This window comes from Varroa destructor, unplaced genomic scaffold, assembly GCF_002443255.2.
Source record: "Varroa destructor unplaced genomic scaffold, Vdes_3.0 BEIS01000002.1, whole genome shotgun sequence".
Taxonomy (NCBI): domain Eukaryota; kingdom Metazoa; phylum Arthropoda; class Arachnida; order Mesostigmata; family Varroidae; genus Varroa; species Varroa destructor.
In genome coordinates this window covers 28,143,925-28,163,032 of record NW_019211455.1, presented here as the reverse complement: position 1 = coordinate 28,163,032, position 19,108 = coordinate 28,143,925, and the positions used below count along the sequence as shown (strand labels likewise).

At 43.3% G+C, this 19,108-nt stretch overlaps 1 protein-coding gene and 1 long non-coding RNA gene across 7 annotated transcripts in view; one reads left to right on the top strand and one right to left on the bottom strand.

Moving 5' to 3' along the window:
- The window catches only part of LOC111243881 (uncharacterized), an 86,042-nt gene extending 73,639 nt beyond the window's left edge, over positions 1–12,403 (top strand). For 4 of the 5 annotated variants that reach the window (XM_022790143.2, XM_022790145.2, XM_022790142.2 and 1 more), the window contains 5 exons: positions 4,602–4,827; positions 7,815–8,055; positions 8,225–8,403; positions 8,662–8,988; positions 9,197–12,403. In XM_022790143.2, the coding sequence (XP_022645878.1) occupies positions 4,626–4,827; positions 7,815–8,055; positions 8,225–8,403; positions 8,662–8,988; positions 9,197–10,068 (1,821 nt within the window). In that variant the 5' untranslated portion in view covers positions 4,602–4,625 and the 3' untranslated portion in view covers positions 10,069–12,403. Of the gene's footprint in view, positions 1–2,959; positions 3,423–4,601; positions 4,828–7,814; positions 8,056–8,224; positions 8,404–8,661; positions 8,989–9,196 lie in introns of those variants that run through there. The other variant, XM_022790144.2, reaches the window with a different exon arrangement.
- Positions 11,984–19,017, bottom strand: LOC147757628 (uncharacterized). 2 transcript variants are annotated; one of them, XR_015321168.1, is made up of 3 exons: positions 13,831–19,017; positions 12,633–12,823; positions 11,984–12,376 (listed from the first exon to the last, which is right to left on the bottom strand). It is a non-coding gene; the product is annotated as an uncharacterized LOC147757628 (long non-coding RNA). The 2 variants fall into 2 exon arrangements; XR_015321167.1 differs by having other exon boundaries at positions 11,984–12,823.
- Positions 19,018–19,108: the final 91 nt, after the last annotated feature.

Here is a 19,108-nt window from a genome sequence, read left to right as displayed (position 1 = left end):
CAGGTCTCAGATCTGTCGCATTCTTCGCTGTCTGGGCCGCGTCTGGGCCTTTGCCGCGAAAACTATAGATTGAGAAGGCAGAGAAAGATGGAGAAAATGACTCAGAGGGAACGAGTGAACCAGTAGAAACGAGAGAGCCAAGGAGACCCAGAAAAGAAATCTTAGGACGGAGGCGCTACTCAAGGACTGTTCAAGGAAGATCAGCGTAGTGGCCCTTGGGTTTAGCCCTCCTCTCTTTATCTATGTTGGATAGATCAGCGGACTAACAACAAAAAAGAAAAAAGGGTTTCGAACTTCGCTGCAGTCACGGTCGCTGCAACTGCTATTGAAATCCGTGCATCACGATCAGAAGCGGTAGAGCTATGGCGAGGAACCTTAAGAAGCGATATAACCAATGTTGGACTATGACCTCGTCTTCGTTTGTTCGAAGATACCTACTTAAGATAGAAGGGTAACGAAGGTGCAGATCAGAAGATGGTTCTGGTTCTGCTATCGATGATAATGCGTACTGCCCACTGGATCATTGGACTGATCTCGCGAATTACGCAAACACGCCGCAACCTATTCGAGTGCGTTGAAAAAAACGTTCTGATTCTTGCCGTGTTGGTGGATTATGTTTAGAAATTGTTCCCGCATCTAAAAACTAAGAACAGAATCGAGGGGTGGTTCCGATCATACAGCAAGGTTAGCTAAGGTGGATGGATACCCCGTCTAGGACGTCGAAGCTGGTTCTTCAGCTGTTAGTGCTGCTGCTACTGTCAACAAACGATGCGGCCCTGATGGGCCGTGATTGCAGGGCTAGTGCTACGCTCAAGTTTAAGGGAAAGTTACAGCATTTTCTGTAAGACTGCTTTCGATTAGACCGCGGTAACAGCAATTCAGCGAAGAACCTACTCTTTGATAGACAGAAAAGTAAGATGAGAATTTGAGATAAGTTGACATGGAATGGACCGAATTCAATAAAGCAGCAAACAACAATTGTGATGACTTTTATCAACTGTTGCTCAGTTTTAGGCTAGGGCCTGCCTCTACTGGCAATGTTGCCTCATTGAGGCTGCAAGCCTTTGACAAGCGTCATCTCGCAAAGCCTATTGGTAAAATGCTACGAGTAGACTGCCTTTAACCTTGTCTTTGTTCCCAATAAATTATCTCTATTAGAGTTTGTAGAGCGGAGTTTTCCAAGCATAATGACCATTAACAGCGGCTGTCAACAGTGATATGCTCTGTGGCTTGCCAAAAAAGACAGTCAACGGATTAGGCTTCCTCTTTGCTTAGGCGCGCGTGCAGCTACCGAATCATATTTTATTCCAGCCTTGACCTCAGCAAGCGCACCTTAAGTTCCGTTCCTGAAAATTCAAGGTGATGTTTCTGTGGCGCCAAACGCCTCATAAGCGACCATAATCCAGCCCGGCAAGTTCGTGACACTTGACGAACTCGCAGATATCATGGTCTGCATTTATTATTATAGACCAAACCAACGTCTCATTTGCAGATCGCCTCCACATGTATTACAACTGATATACGCTCAACTGACACTTCTTCAGATTTATCAGCTTGATTGAGTGAAACGTATGAAAACTGAAACCGTTTTCCGACAGCGGATCTTCCGAAGGTTGACATATACTTTTCAGCGCGTTTTTTCTTCTACTTGTTACTTCGTTTATGTTGTTTTGTCCGGTAAAAATTGCCGAACCAGTGGACTATATACAATGCCAGACATTCACCGTACTCACTCTATTTGATGCGAGTTTTTTCTGTTTTTAATTTCTGCAACGTTGTCTAATCAGTTTATGACTGATCCAAGTCGTTCCTTGTGTGATGGGTGTACATTCGTGCCTGTGCATGTGTGTGCGAAGTTGATCGGATCTGTCTGTTTTTCTCTGTCGGTACCGTATCGTAAGAACTGCAAACCTTCGATTTGTTGGGCGGGCGGGGGGGGGGGGGTGTAGGACCGTTTTTGTTCTGCTGAACGAATTCGAAACGATTTAGCCCCTGTTCCCCCAATTATATATATGTGAAGCTATGCTAAGGCAATGGCGCTCCTACAGCTGGCGCGTCGAATCGCTAAGAAATAGCGCTTTCCTGGATTGATCTGCAACTTGCAGGTGATATCTCTACAGAACAGCTGCACATTGTCATAACTGCACATTTATGTATTGGAATCATATGTGATTTATGCTAAGTGCGATACTAGATTTTTAGTAGAACATGAGTAGAATCTCATCTGACTACGGACCTGACAATCTGACTCATTGTCCAAGTGTACAACGGCCTTATACCCTTATATACAGACGAATGTACAGATCATATTACTTCCTCTCCATGCGTATATGCATATAGTTACCTTTCCCTAATCGTTTTTTACTTAGCAGCATCTTTTCTCAGCGTGATCTGGTACGTTTGACTTTACAGCTCTAGATCCGCGCGGCAGCTCGGTTGAGCATCGTAGTGAACCTGCACACATTTAATGTGTATATGTGTACTATATAGAGGTCGACAAACATAGATTGGGCTTCGGGTTCGATCTTTCTGGCGGTAGTCCTCTCCAGAGCCTGCAGCAAAGCTGCTACTCCGGACTGCTACAGATCTCAAGCAGTTCTGGATCGCTGCTGCCTGCCGCCTATCAGCCTTCCCACCACGAACTCCCAAATAAAGGGATGGGGTAGAATAGGGGGTTCAAACGGGCGAGGAGGATGCACTAAATGAGAGAGGGTGCGACCAGATCGGCTCGATAGACTCGGTTATGTAAGACGGGATTGATCCTGTGCACTTAACCAGTGATGGTTAGACCACGACACGATAAGAACGTGTGGTTGCTGTTCCTGTTAAGCACGTTTTCATTACTGTTATTCGTTTAGCCACTGTTGAGTCGTTGTCTTCGTTGTTGTGGTCAGTGCAGTATTGTTGACATTCAAACGAAATTAAGACTTCCCTTGTTTCACTATAAATTTCAAGGATATTAGCCGCGCGACCCAGGGATAGAACTTGGTCGTGATGCGTACGACGTCAACGAAGTGACAGCATCACTGTCAGAACAAAACATTGTATTGTTTAACTGTTACTTTTGTCACTTCGAGCGGATGAGTTAGTCGTGATGAGCTTCGACAGCAGTCGTCTTTTACTGTGTCACGTTCGAAACGAGAGTGAGAAAGACTCGAATAAAGGGTGTTCGTTTGCGTGAACGGCAATTTATGCCCTATTTATGTCATCTGTGTGGATTCTCCTGCGCGACATTTATATGCAAGTGGTAACCAAGTGTGCGTATCGTAATGGGATACTCCAAAAAGTGATTTAAGAAGCCACGACAAACGCAACAAACAAAATAAACATGACTGTCTTTGTCAGCTTCTACTACTTTGGATACTTTTAAATACGCTTGCGTCGTGTCGAAGTTCTGACGAAGGACGGGCACACGGAAAAAGGTTAGCCTATAGCTATGACTGGTTAGAGGCGTTGCTTACGGTGGCAAAGGGCTAAAAAGTAGAAGGCCATCGTAATGACAGACGTTGTGCCGGATCGATCCACATACGTTTAAAGAGGTGGAGTCAGCGTCGACGAAATCGACGTGCGTATGTATATACGACGTAGCGGTTGCTCCCAGTTTCTCTTTTAATGTGTTTGAGGGGCGCTCTAAAACGGCGGCTGAAGAGGACGTTTTCTCACTAAAGAAACAGTTTAGTACCTCTATACGTGTTAGAGAAAAAAACGCTTACGAAATCTAAAAATCTCTGCTCATTTGTGGACACGTATACGCTATAGGTAACTCTAATTAATAAAGATAACACTGTTGAGATCGAAATTTTGCAGCCCAGGCAGAAGGATGAAATTATTACACCAAGCTAGTCTCACTTAGATTAATTTCCTATAAATGTTTGCAAAATTTAAGTAAAATTTTCATCGTAATCTTGTAAATAATATTCTGTGAAAGTTAAATAAACTTTCGTCTAAGTCGTATCACGATGAACGGACGCAACGCACGAGTAACGATATGGAAAAACATTGATTTCACGTGACGGTCAGTGATTGAGTGAATATAATTACACAGCAGTATAAGTTAAAAATCGTCTGTAAGCCCTTAGAAACCACACAACGCAGAAGTTAAAATTTAGCAGTCTCATTCCACACTGGTTGGACATAGGCGCTTTATTCTAACGTTCTTCCGAGGCTAGCGGCACGGTAAATAATTGGTAATCGTAAATTACTGAGCTTCTAGCTGCTTTTGATTTGTCCACGAGTCTTACCATAAAAAATACTTTTTTTTATTATTTCTAAATAAGCGGTGACTGTCTAGCGACAGGCACAATGAATGGCGGGAGGGGGAGAGGATGACCACTAGCTTAATTAACTAATTAGAAAACAGGTGACCCTATGTTTTCCTTGCCTTACAAGGCTTAATATGCTACGCGATGAAATTCAGAGCTGAAACAATTTGAACATAGTCGTCAATAGCTAGCAATATAAGGAGCACGGTTGTGGTCAGGGTATTACATACTGCTTAAAGGAATCACACGAAGTTCAATAGAATTTTAATTCTCTAAATGTTATCTAATTGTCACTAACAGGTACATCTGCTTCGTTGTTGTCACTATTTCAATTTACAGAAGATAGCAGTAGCAGTTGCCAGGATGAAGGAGAGTACGGACGCTGGTGGCAACGGTGGCGGGGGCGGCCTTGGGGGCCCAACAATGCTACCTTACCGGTTGGGACTGGCGCAGTTCTTCAACTTGTCGTTTCCGACGTCCACGCTTGCCGATACCCAGCCACCGACAGCGTCGTCTACGACTGGCGATGATTTGATTTTACCCCTTCCTTCAGGCACCAAAACAGGTACGAGCAGCGTCGACACAGTCGTACGATATCTCTTCGAGCTCCAAAGTGTGTTTATTGAGGCTAAGTGGTTCACCGCGGGCCGTTGTTACCAAATACAATCGACTAATACAATATCAATACCGTATACAACGATAATTACGTCGCATGACTTCGAACCCAAACTGTTCATACTCATCATGATTGTCAACATTTCAAATGACTTCACAGTTTCCAAGTAATTTTCAACCAGACGTACGCATCATGAATAATAATTATGGTCGGCCACAGCCGCAAAGGCGTTTGTTCAAGTTTCTGTCTCAATGCTATTGGGAACTGACAGCTGACTCTCGTTGGAAAACGATCAAATGGCCAGTAGTGAGATGACAAGGTTCCTATGTGCTTACAGCAGTATTTTCCTCTGTCTCCCCTTAGATGTTTTCCTTGTCGTCGCAATGTGTTCATATTCTGCCCGGCATTTTAAGGCAAACATCGCGCTGCACCAGATGTCGCTCCCGAATAATCGACTGTTGTTCAATTTTCATTAGCTAGAACAGACTTTATGGCAATTTATAGCTTGTATACACATAAGAATGAGCAGTATACATAAGCATCTTTGAGCTTTTCTAGCTAGTTGACCTGCTTTTTTCACCTTTTTTTTTGCTCTGTCCTGTACGGTTTGGTGCAATAACTCCCTTTAATTCGGCGACCGCTCACACGTACACACATACACATACACACACTGTTGGCGTCTAAATTCTAAAGCCTTTCTTTCGAAATACGAATATCTGTGTGTGCGCATGTCTGTGGAAAGAGAACCCCCACGCGCTGAAGAGATTGGTGGCATTGTTTTTCGCTCGTCGCTCGTGTACCGTTTGTCCCTTTTTGATGCTTTCGGCCTATTCTCCGCTATCTTTCGGCATCGATCGTCTCGCGCAGCGGATTTCATGATTCAGTTCTACTTCTCTTTCTGTATCTTTCGTGTATTTTGGCCGTGGTGAGTACACGCTGTTGATGCCGTGAATCGCGTGCATCGACCTCCTGGCCACCACTAGCAAAGTCGGCCTACAATCCTTGCACAGGAAAAGCAGTTTCCTACGCGTGGTGATCGTCGCCGCGCAATGATAGCTGCAGCGCTAGTGAAGCTCTTTCTCGGTAGTGGTTGCGGCGGCAGCGGTAATCATACTCCTTTTTTTTTTTCGGGTTTTTTAGTGAGGAAGTGAGTTCTGGTGACCCAGATCCGCTACCACCCTCTCTGGGTGTGGTTCGCACCGCTGCTGGTGCGGCTATAGCGGATATATATGCGACCGAGAAACGCACCTATATCTCCTTCATCCCCCTCTGCCCCCCTTTTCTCTCTCGCTCTCTTTCTCTCTCTTTCTTCAATTCTATCATGCTTCGAATTTCTCTCTCTTCTCTGGGTCGCAAGGATTAGAGCATCGTAGAACATATGTACTCTGTTCGGTATACTGCACTGTGTGAGAGCCCGATAATTCGGTAGCGTTCAAATTAACAGTGAGACCTTTTTGCGAGCTTTGTTCACAATCCGGTATAGCGCCTGCTCTTAACAATTTTACCGTTATCTTAGAATTTCGAAGAATAAACATTTTTACGTGACAAGTACGTCAATGCTTCAAGCAATATCTTCCAGTACCGTTGCAAACTGACTACAGTGTAGAAACGATGTCATGCTTAACGAACGTGTCACGACAACCGTTCTTTGTCCCCGTAACTGTTTTCAGTTTATACACTAATGAACAATTGATTGCGTTGCGTATTTACCCGTAGGTGTGGTAGAATAGTAAGAATTTTCTAGACTTTTCCAGTCGACAGCAGTGAGCCGCTGAAGTTGACGGAATCTGGAGTTCGATAGCAGCAGCACCATCCGAGCTGTTGGGTTTAGATTCTCGTACTCTCACGCCGTTGCGCAACTGGACGGTGATGTGTCGCGCGTACAGAGAAACGCGTTCTCTTTGGCACTGAGTCTACTGAATATTGTCTGCTGACTATGCCTGTATATCGGAATCGGACTTAATCGCTGCGCATCGGGTGCCCATCGAAGAAAAAAAGGCTTCAAAAGTAGGCCAGCGGATAGCGTGTAACGAGTAAGGGCTCTGACAAAAACTGAGAGGGTGGCCGACGTAGTAGCCTGGATGCTCTCGTGTGACTCGGGTGCTCGTAGCCTGTTGTTTACTGCAAGTTGCGTAGGTGTAGGGCTGATTTTTGGATGGTGACTACCTTCTATCTGTCGATACGCGCGGCATCTATCTATGGTTTTGTTGCTGTAGCAGGGAGTGAGCATGACGGTTTACTGAACGAACGAATGGATGATCGCGATGAGTACCGATGAGCAGTGCAGAGAATGAGTGTTACGCGTTGCGGCTCGACGAGTGTGCTAGGCGCTCATCGTATGTCGTATAAAGAGCGAATATATGCAACGGATTGTACCCAAACATGTGCGGAGGCGGGTCAAACATGGGGAAGCCATGTCACTAAATAGGGACCGAATGGACGGATGAGTCGACGTGGTGCATTAAGGCAGCGAGGGACTTATTTGTACACAGCAGCAACGACAGTAATAATAAAGCAACTCGAAAGGGGGCGTTTGTGCCTAGTCTTGCACTACGAGGGATGAGGAATAATGAAGGGCTGTAGACGCCGCCTTACACCCAGTCACTGGTACATTACGCAGACACTCACATAGTTAGACACACTAACAACTACTTAGCAAAAGGAGGTTCGGTTAAAAAATAACAGCAGCAATAATTATAATTATTTGTATTATTATAGTCACCGAGAGGTGCACTAAACGCATTAAGGATAAGAGAATGATTGCTGATAATTTGTTTCTATAATTACGCGACATTAATTATATCCATTGGTGCATATCGTTGTTCCGGTAGAACCTCGTAGTAAGGGGTTATTAAGAATGGCGATGCCCAGCGCGAGCGGATACTTGACAGCGCTTGATCGATGCAATGTTTCAACAAATTGCTTACTATTTGTAGGCAATGGCACGAGTGGTAGATCAGCGAATTCGCCGACAAACGGCTCTTCGAGTGCGGCAAACGCTGCCGCTAACGGACAGAATCGAGACAAGTTGTTCCAATGTGGCGTGTGCAGTCGCTCATTTGGCTACAAGCACGTGTTGCAGAACCACGAACGGACCCATACGGGTGAGAAGCCCTTCGAGTGTAAGGAGTGCAAGAAACGATTTACCAGGGACCATCATCTCAAGACACATATGAGGTAAGATTAGGATATTTTGACATGAATCTGTTGCTATCATCATTAGCATCATATACAGTATAGTGTTCTTGCTGGATCAGAAATATGAGGCTTCATTCCAAGTAGTAAAATGTCGAGTCCACAAACGCCTCAGTGACATTCTTCTTCCTGCTTTTGACGCGTGCTACAGGTTGCATACCGGCGAAAAGCCATACCACTGTACGCACTGCGAGCGACAGTTTGTGCAGGTGGCTAATCTGCGTCGCCACCTGCGAGTGCATACAGGCGAAAAACCATACGCCTGTGAACTCTGCTCTTCGAAGTTCAGCGACTCCAATCAGCTCAAATCACACAATTTAATTCATAAAGGTACGTTGCCTCTTATAATTCATGCAGTTCAAATATTATGGCTACTAGCATTAGACTCAACTCAGTGAAAACCTTTTGTATGAATAGGGCTACCTTCAAGTAAGTACTAATATTAATTCTTCAAGTAATAAATCTTCTTTCCATAGAACACGTGCGCGACGCGAATCCAGCCAATCACTCCCCTGACCTCATATACTGAAGCAATTAGAGTAGTAGCTAAACTTGCATGATCTGTCTTTCGTTTTGTTTTCTTCACAGGAGAAAAGCCGTTTACGTGTAATCTATGTATGGGTAGATTTCGTAGGCGACATCATCTTATGCACCACAAATGCCCCAAGGACCCGAACGGTCAGGCGGTGGTATCGAGCAACGATCTCGGCTCGTCATCCCCCCCATCGCCGGACTCTCCCGTGTTGTCCTCCCTATCCCTTGTGTCGGTCGGGTCGCTCGGGGCCAAAAGTCCGCCCCCTCCGCTCACCTCCTTTGACTCAACCCACACATCGCCCACCGCCGCCCAGGTTACCAGTATGCCTCCGTTTACGCAGCTCTTGCGTGGCTCCGACATCTCGACAACCGAACTACTCCGTAAGTATCATACATATCGCCTTATAGATGGAAAAAGACCTATGAGGCTGAAATGAAAAGTCATATTGCTAGCTTTACTCCACTTTCTAAGTGAGATTATTGGATAAATAGTTTATAGTGTACCCATAGGCACGTCAGAAAAGATCTGTCACGTTGTGCTAATCAATGCACTCTGGTTTGTTTTGCTCCTTCTGTCACGCAATTTTAGGACAATTCCAGTCACCTCTTCCGCTAACGAGTTTGACACCGCCGACGCCCAGCTCGCCAACGCTTCCCGCCCTCTTGCCAATTCCGCCCGCACACCTTCAGCTGCTCCAGGCGCAGGCTGCTCAGGCGTCCCAGGCTCGGACGCAACAGCCGCCTTCGCAACTGATGGCCAGCCTGGTCACACTTGGTACGGGCGCACTGGCTAATATTAAACTGCCAACTTCCGCCGAGAAGGTGAGCCGTCGAAAACCTAAACACACGGTGCGCATCCTATCGGCGGAACAACAACGCGAGCTGTTCGTCGCACATCGTCCACCCGACTCCGTGCAAACGGAACCCCTTGATATGAGCGCAAAGAAAGGCGGCTTCGTCCTAGGGGACGTGCTGCGGAACAACGGCGCCGACAAGTTGGGTCGCGACAACGACAAACTGCCAACGTCGACCGGTATCGACGGCGTGCTTGACCTATCCAGCTCGCGTTCGTCAAGTCTGCGCAGCGACAGTGAGCTGGATGCGGCCAGCAGCACGGCGGGGCACCCGTTCCCTGACGATGATCAGAGCTCGTTGACGCCGGACCCGCACGACAGCCATGAAGTTGAGGCCGACACTGCCGGAGATCGGGACATCGGCACGATGTACGATCGCATGCACCATCGCATCAGTCGCCACCAACACGATCCCCATCACAACGATCATGAGCATGATACAATGGTTGATGATGATGATGATGAGGACGGCGACGAGGCCATGATGGAGTCAGAAGGCTCCGAAGGCGATTTGTCGCTGCGAAAGTCGCTCACTCCTATCAATCCACTTGGTGGGGGCCGACACTCGAATCAGCCGCAGGCCGGCAAACAAGTCGAAGTTAGCTAGACGAACTGCCAGGAGTGGCAGTGCTCAATCGAGAAGCGCGCGAGCGCGTGTATGTGTGGTGTGTGGAAAAAAATGAGAAATAGAAAAATATGAATCGATCGACTTATTGTCGAATGGTGGTTGATGCATAACGAAGGAATGATAACACGATGAATACGAAAAGAAAATGGCAAATGTCGAATGAAGAGCGTACTACGTAAGGAAAGGTGGAGCGCTACATACGGCGGGCGGAGTGTGACCCACCAGCCTCCCTCGAACACCAAAAGGCTGTGCAATCAACACCCCCTTGGGGGGAACCACATTCCCATCAATGAATTAATAATAACAATAGTAATTAGTGTTATACAACAATATATTAGTTGTGAGTAGTCGCTATATATATATATATATATAAAGACGGAAAGGCAAAAACTTTAAGGAAGTGCACGTCTGCCCAGCCCGCCCTTCCGAATTTTATCTATTCTGTTTTTATTTTTTCCTCTATTTCCATCAGCACTTTCTCATCCTCATAACAACTCAGCCTTTCTTTCGCACCTTGTAGTTTCCCATAATGGTCACTGTTATTGCCATGAAACTCCTATTTCTACCTAGTTATATACCACCCCATTCTCTGCGTAGTTGACCCCATTCTCTTGGATTGACGCAAGTGCCCTTTGATGGCATCGTGCGCGCTATTGCCGCCAGCGTGAACCCACGAAAGGCGGCCTTCGATGTGCTCACTGCTTTATCGTTGCTTTGACACGATAATAATATTAATGATAACGTGTACAGACGAATGACTATACAATTCTGGAAGGTAAGAAAAATTGATAGTAGACGATAATGATTATAACACTGAAGGTAACATTGCTAATAAAAAGTATATTAATAAATGCACCCGAGAATGCGCATACAGCGAGCGTTAACATGAAGAGCGTATATATATACATATATATATATATATATATATATATATATATATAGATTTTTATTTATATATATATATATATATATATAGAATAGAATATTAAAAATATGAAAAATGGAGCCATGCGGAAATGGAGGAAGAATAATCGAAGTAAAAGAGCGACAGACAAAAAATGGTATTAATTAAAAGGGAAAGGGGCATATGAATACTAGAAATAGTAATTATAATGAAAGATGATGACCACTGTGTTGCTAGATATTGTCTATGTAGAAGTAATCAGAGAGAAGATTATTATGTTTGTATGTAGAGAGAACGAGAAAGAAAGTCTATATTAACGCGTAGCGCCGCCATCGTTTGCATTACAACCGTTTGTCTACACTTGTCGCAAATCGTCAAGCGACGGTGGACGTGCGCGCACAACCTCTACGTTGACGTGGAGTCTACGGGTATATTTTCAATGTATCTAATGAAATAACGACGAAAGACATCTACACTAACGATAACAATAGAAATACTAACCAAATATATTAACGAGATACATTACTCATAAACAAAATTTATAAACACAACAGACAAACCAATCAAAACTTATCGAAGTAGAAAGGGGAAGCAAGAGCTAATATTAAAAAAGTAAAGCTGATATAAAATAATTAATGTGAAAGACTTGTCCTATTGCCGTTTCTATGTGAATTCGTGCGTTTTTTGTTAGCGTTTGTGAAAAAATAATAAACCGTTATTATTTTGTAGTTGAGAATATTTGTCATAGCAATACCTGTAAAGCATATACATGGGAACTGGCACTTACCCACTATAAAATTGTGGTTGACCTTATTGTGCTCCTGAACTGAGTTGAATCTGAATGAGGTTAATTAGGACATAGATACGTTCGTACGAACGAACAACCAAAACCAATAAAAAGATAGAGCAGAAAATAAAAACGTCTACAGAGTTCATGAAACCAACAATTAATCAAAAGCTGTTCTATTGCTACAATTGATGGAATCGACATCAACGACAGTCCATATTGTTTATTCAAGTCTTGCTATTATTGACAGTACCTTGTCTTTTCAACAGCACCTTTCAACACCATCACAATACATGTACACGCCCACACACTCACATTCACATGCATTGATAAATCAATCAATCAATCAATCAATAAAATCAAATATTGAATCTGACACATCAAAACATGAGGCGAAAAAGAGAGAAAGAGTTATGGAGATATGGGAAGCACTGTTTTTTTAAACTAAACGCGCCCCTAAACCCTGCCTGTCGTCTCGTGCGAGTCCATAATCTTAACGTTGTTGAATGTCCAGCATAAGCCTCATTATCCAATCCGCTGTCTCCTACACATGACCAGCTCACGTAACTAGTTGATGAGCTCACCAAGCTATCATGCTGAAAATAAAATTTGTGGAACTTCTATGTTTATTGTACTGAATTGACGCTAGTTAATCGAAATTAACTAAAACAAAAGCTTACGTCTCATATGGTCGATTACAAGTATCTATTAGGGTCCTTATTTGGATGAAGTTCAAACATATCGGCATTGATGACGACGGCTATATAGCGCGACAGGTAATTCAACCAAATTAATTTTTTACTATTAAGATAAGTAAGAAAAAACGACGAAAAATAAGATGCGACAACTTACTGAAAGCTCGCGTAAAATGCCCGCATGATATCTGGACTTGTTACCACCCACCCTCTGATCTATTAGAGTTTCCTGTTAGGAGCAATCGTTTTCAAGTGTAGCGAGACGGTGGATGTCACCAGCTGCGGCCTGCGGCATCATGTCTGAGCTTTTCTGCTGCGGTGCTCCGCGGTATGTGTCCTCCCGGAGCACTGAAGGAAAAAAAGGAGTGTCGGAGGCATTTCTACTAGCACGGGCAATGCTCGTCATGTTAAGCAATGGACGCACTCTCTAGTCACCGCTTACCACTCCGTGCCCGATTAATACAACACTTGTGTCGTTATCGCTAACTGCTGGCTATATACACGTACTGCTATTATTATAACACCCTGAGCATAGATATATATACATATATATATATATATATATATATATAATGATGATAACAGCTACGGCTTGTAATATTATAAACCAATTATAATCGATTAATATTATGGTAACGATGATGGTGATTATGATAATTGCGACGGCTATTATTCTTATAAACTATTGTCGACAGAGAACGAAAGGGAACTAACAGAGGAAACTTGAATTAGACAATGGCCAACAACAAATAAGAACTCCTTGAATAAAAAAACGTGTGCTGTCAACATTTATTATGTTTATTACTACTTCTACTGCAACATCATAATGTGAGCATCACGACAACAGAAGCGGATCGATTAGCAAATCAATTCATTGGCCTAGTAACAGCTATCGATGAAGAAATTCAGGAAAGATAAGGCTGGTAACGGGAACTGCTAAATTTCTATTTACTTGATAATGTAGTATCAAGGCCGTTAACGGCGACAATGGAAAATTGTAATGGAGGCTGGCTTGGTTGCTTCATAACAGACGCAAATAATATGTAGAGAAAGGAACATTGAGAAGGACGGCATTAAGCAGTAGTATGATAAGGTATCGTATGATGACGGCTCGACTTCATGCTATGAGCGCCCATCGAATTACCACGCCAAATTAGCAAACATTATAAATATATATTCGCGATTTCCGTATATAGGAATGTGAAGATTTTCACAAGCGGATTGTTTGATACGATTGGCCGTCAATGAAAGCATAGTATAAAACGAATGGATACATGTTACTTAAACCGGGGGAGATTCGAGATTAACAAAGTTATCATTGAATAGCAACTTAAGAATAAACTAATCGAGCTCACCGTTTATATGTGAGTGACACTCTCCCACACCTTTAAAGACGATCGATACAGCTACACAGTCAATCAAACGCATTGTAGAGAAATTCTAAAGGGACAAACCCACGACTTCACAATCAGCAAATAAAAGGCGCGGGCAAAAAAGAAAGAGATTAGCTTGACGTTATCACAAGGTGAACAGCGACGTTTATTTACATATACCTGCTCGATTCAGTGAATCTAAACTGAATAAAGTTTAGTAAAGCGATATGCGGCATTGTAACTCGACGGTGACCTTCGCACCTCATTCTGTGTTTCTTTACTACGATCTGTCAATTTTCATGCGTACGAGCGGATAATAACAGGAATTAACGATAATGATATTAATAAATAATTACAATTACTAAAACCCCAAAAAATGGAAAATAAAAACAAAAAACTGTGTGTCCGCTACCCGGCGCTCTTTAACTGTCTGCCTACCGCCTGGTAGGACTTTTATGTAACAATGAGCATTATTATTACTATTATTATTATGATCTCTGTACTTTATACAACATGTTGTAAATAAAGTTATATTTTCAAAAATATACTCTATCGGGATGCTTATTTGATGTATATGATAGTTCACGGAATTTTCTGGAAATTTAGGGCTATAAAAAATTGAAGGTTCATCTGATGACCATAACAACAAGGGTCTGTGCCACCCACACAAAGCAAACAGGTTTTAACAACGAAAGGCATCAAACCCTCTGCGAACGTGAATGCGGAAGCAGAAATGTACCGTATAGCTAAAATAACTTTTAAAAAAATTACGTTCTCTAGATTGAAATAACGTCGCTTGTTAGCCGTTCAAAAATAGATATAAGCCTCCGTAACTGGTTGAGCTAAAAACCCTGAATGATTTTTCAGTGCCCATCAAAGTTGCACTAGCACGTAGCGGGTCTTATATTGAGATGTATGGGTCAGATCCATTAAGAGGTTAATACTAAATTTATTATAAATATCGAAATTTAGCAATTTACTTTATTGACGAATTCGCGGGTCAAGATTATATAGATCTGCACGTGCTTAATCAAGTTACAACTGGAGACATTAAGCCTCGAATTCGCCGGCGCTACTGTCTATTCCGGACCGCAAAATGTTATAAACGAATCCGGTGGACATCGAAATTAAGTAACTTTTTAACTAGTTGGGCCAGAGTGATTGTTGTTATACATGTTCGAGATAGTCTCATATATTTTTTAGAGCGCTCTGAACAGCCATATAGCTACTATCCGCGTTCCTGGATGTGCTTTCTCTACCGATAGCTTCTTAAGTTAAATCGATAGTGGAATACACTTGACCATCAGTTGCCCTTTTTAGGACATAAAAAACCTCGTAGGCTGATGCATTTAAAACGAGAGAATAACCAGATTGAAATCAATGTTCAGTATTATTTTGCTTAATGCAAGAAGAAGTTAGGGCATGGCAACGAGGTTTGGTGTTGTTATTAAGCGACCACATTGCGTACGCTTGATTGTCGTACCGAAGGTCTATGAACCTCCGAGACAACTCGAAATAGCATTCATTGTCTGATTCTCCGCATTGCCTTATTGCTATACAAGCAGATGCATCTCATGTCCATGAACCTACTCAACATTGCCATCGAACTCAATTTCTATTCAGGACAAAGCCAAGCTCTTATCTGGTTTCTATTTCACTAACGGTAGAGATTAAAGCATGTCTCATCTATAGCGGCCGTATGCTCTACATAGGCTTTTTGTTGATTAAAGTTCTGCAAATAGCACGTGGAATACACCACGCGCATTTCCAACTGGCCTCGAGTCAATTTAGAATAAACAATTTTTTGTTCGGGATTTTCAGTATTCGGGTTCTGTAGCACGTTTTATGTGAAATGCCAGCTTCGGCTGACTCGAAGCCTTGCTTTCACAAAAAGCTTCCTCGATTGCAGCAATGCGTTCCCGTCCTTCGGGTCTTGTCACCTGGTCGCCTTTTTACCAACCTTCAACAGTTCACAGAACGTTTGCGCCATTCACGTACTGTGTCTTCGTCTAAAGGTCCCTTGCCTAATGGGTTTACCAATCTTCAATGGATTTCTGCAACGCGGTTACCTGCTAGTAAAAGTGTAATCACTAAGTGGTGGTTTTCAACACCAAAATATGTTTTACCTACTGAACTCATTTGTTTTAAAGTAAACCGGTTTTTACCAGTATATTTCTAAAAATACGGAACCTATACCTGCAAAACTTCGCCCGCTATGACCACACAGTTGAAAATTACTTCATTTCAAAAATAACCAGATTCGTTTATAACAGCTTAGTACATAGCTTATCTTAGTGTTCCATTATTGTACAATTGCCAATCCAGTTCCGAACTAAAGCTACTCTCGGCATACTGCGAGTGGGTTAAACAAAATCAGGCATAAACGAAAAATATCCGCCTGAAGCGCCTTACACTGATCAGGATGAGAGAGGGCCATTTGGGTTGACAGACGTCATCAACAAGAATCGGTCGAGGACTAATTATAACAATAGATGACAGAGCTCTCAAATAGGAAGTTCGTTCTCGTAAGTCAGAACATAATTATTCGACTGACGGAGCGTCTTTGAGCCTCTCCATTAGAGCCGAGCTTGTTTAGAGGAACGTGTGCCGAGTAAATATCAATGGGCCACTAGTCAGAAAGTGGGCTGTGGCCAGTGCGCGAGGCTTGCCTGTTTCGCCGTTGATGTAAAACAGTGGTCGCCTTTTTATAATCACAAAAAGCTCACATACGATTGTGCTTAGAAGTGACGAAGCTACGACTCAAGCATCGTTTCCATTGTGCCTACGATCCATTCAAGGCCCACTGTGCTGAGCGGCGAAACAGCAAGCGAAGTCCAACTAACGCGACTTCGAACAAGCAGCACGCGAATCGTAGAGTCGCTGATGGAACTAATTAATGATTTAATATCGGTAGCGGTTTTTCAAAGAAGACGCATTACCGATAGTTTTCGTTCTCTTGTTAACGTCGAAGCAATGGCCGTTATAGGTGATTATCTGGATACAACCTAAGTGTGTAGCGAGAAAACGCCGGAGGACAAGAGGATTTGCTGTAATAACATCGAATATATCGAAATTTTCAGTACCAGATGAGTTGAGTTTGTGCTCGCGCAAGCGAACAACGCAGTGTAGTTCAAGGCATCTACTGCACAAGTCCGAGAGTAGAACTTAATGGTGCGCGTTCCACCATCCTGTTTGAGACTGACGAACGGTTCCAGCGAAGTATTTTCCATGACCCAACCGGCTGCAATAACAATGCAGATCGAATCCAGGAACTGCCGAAACAATGCAGAGTGAACTGCTTACGAAGCTCAAGTTCCCTGGCCTATAATTACATAGTTCAACTTTAGAACGAGCCTTTTCAGGCAAGCCAAGCCACAAAGTACCAAATTACTATTCAACAAGTCGGGGCGACTAACATAACGTGCGTACCGTGATGACGAGCGAACCAGAAAGAAGTAACCATTCGTTGATTAGACGTTGATATCTAGTTGATTTCCTTGCCTTGGTTGTAGATCAACGTCCCCTTCTGCCAGCAGGAACAAATAGTTAAGTCTGTTCATAACGCGACATACATGATGTTTGTCTGTGAAAAAATATACAAGAAAACTTTGGTGGCGGGAAAGGTGGCATCAGGTCCAAGCGTACTGTGGATAGATTATTACGGAAAGCCATTTCTCGCGCAGTGTGCCCAGCGGGATGAAACATCAAAGTCACGATCCTCAACACCACTCTGCGATACGTCCGTCATTACTGATATTGTTACTGAGAACTCGCACCAGCTTGAAAAGAAAGTCGGCCTTGGTAGGCCACCACGAAAGACAAGCTCCTTGAGAAGGGTCTCACTAGAAAGACGTCCTGACACTTTTCTGTTGTAACTGGTTCATTGTGATGCAGGCGTTGGACTTCCGCTTGGCCAAGCTTGAGCTCGCGAGCCACGCCCAGGAATGAAATTAAATGGCTTCGTCGTCAAAACACTGCAGAAACTTGTCATGGTAGAGAAATTCGTCAGAGCCATGAACAGCATTTGAATACATCTTGAAGGGCTGCTGCAAGCAAAAAGTTATTGGGTACTGCTGTTCGCATTACCCTCTTTAGTTAAAAATAGTAGTGTTCAATATCTTTGGATCCTTGCAAGAAATGCGAATACAAGACAGTCATCTTTGGCGAGCTACAAGCCAAGTATTTCTCTTCAACCAAATAATAATCTTCCGCGCTACACATCCTTCGCCTGCTTTGAGTAATACAGCGGAGTAATAACACGACACGCCATAGTGCAATTTCAGTCGATAGGAAAGACGCCGACATCAGTCCGTTTACAACCCGGTCTATTATTATTGATTGAAGCCAATCAGCATTGCCAAACAGAATCCGAGAACGCCTTTCTGAGAGCGCAATCAATGAATGCATGCTGTACCACAAATTATTTTTATAGTCCAAGAGATATTGAGAATAGCCAACAACTAACCTAACAGAAAACCCGTGCAAATAAGTGACAACGTCTATCACGTCATCACAACAAGTCTCTGTAGGTTCTTTCAATTCGAATTACGTGTCGCTCTACAGTGATGGTATCGATAGCGCCAAAAGCTTGAATGCTTAAGTCAGTTTTTCACAGTGGCCGAATACTAGGTATCTAAGTGACAAGTTGAGGAGCTACGAGCGTAAGCATTTTCTAAAAGATAAGAAATGTACAAACGCGCAGTTGCGAATCAGCGTGCACGAAATACATTGATATCCTTAATGGCGGAGTTTTCTACAAAAGTGATAGGCAAAACTGCCCAGTTGGTGACGACTGCAGTTCGTGAGTCTCGCCTAGCTGAATAGGCCTGAATTGGCTGGGTGCGGAAACATGCAAAACAACCCTTTTTTCACTAACCAGTCTAGCAGTGATTTTGGTTTTACAGGCTGTTCGAGTAGGGAGAAAACGCAGATTCTTGTAAAATACACACGATCGAAATTTTTCGGCCTGAGCCACTGCCGCGACGCTACCCAGATGCTCTTTGTGCCATAGAGGCCTGCTAACGATTCTCCAAGATGCTGGATAAACTAATGAACTTTACCTATTTCCGTTGTTCCTTTGCTATTGTGACGCACTTGACTTGCGATGGATCGTAGTGGCAACTCGCAGTCCATTTATACGTCGAAATTCCCTTTTACCAGTCATTTACTTGCTGGTCGGGACATTTACTGCGACTATCGCTATGGTTAAGGCTTCGTGAGAAAATGCAATTGCAACTAGTAATCGCTTCGTACGTTAAGG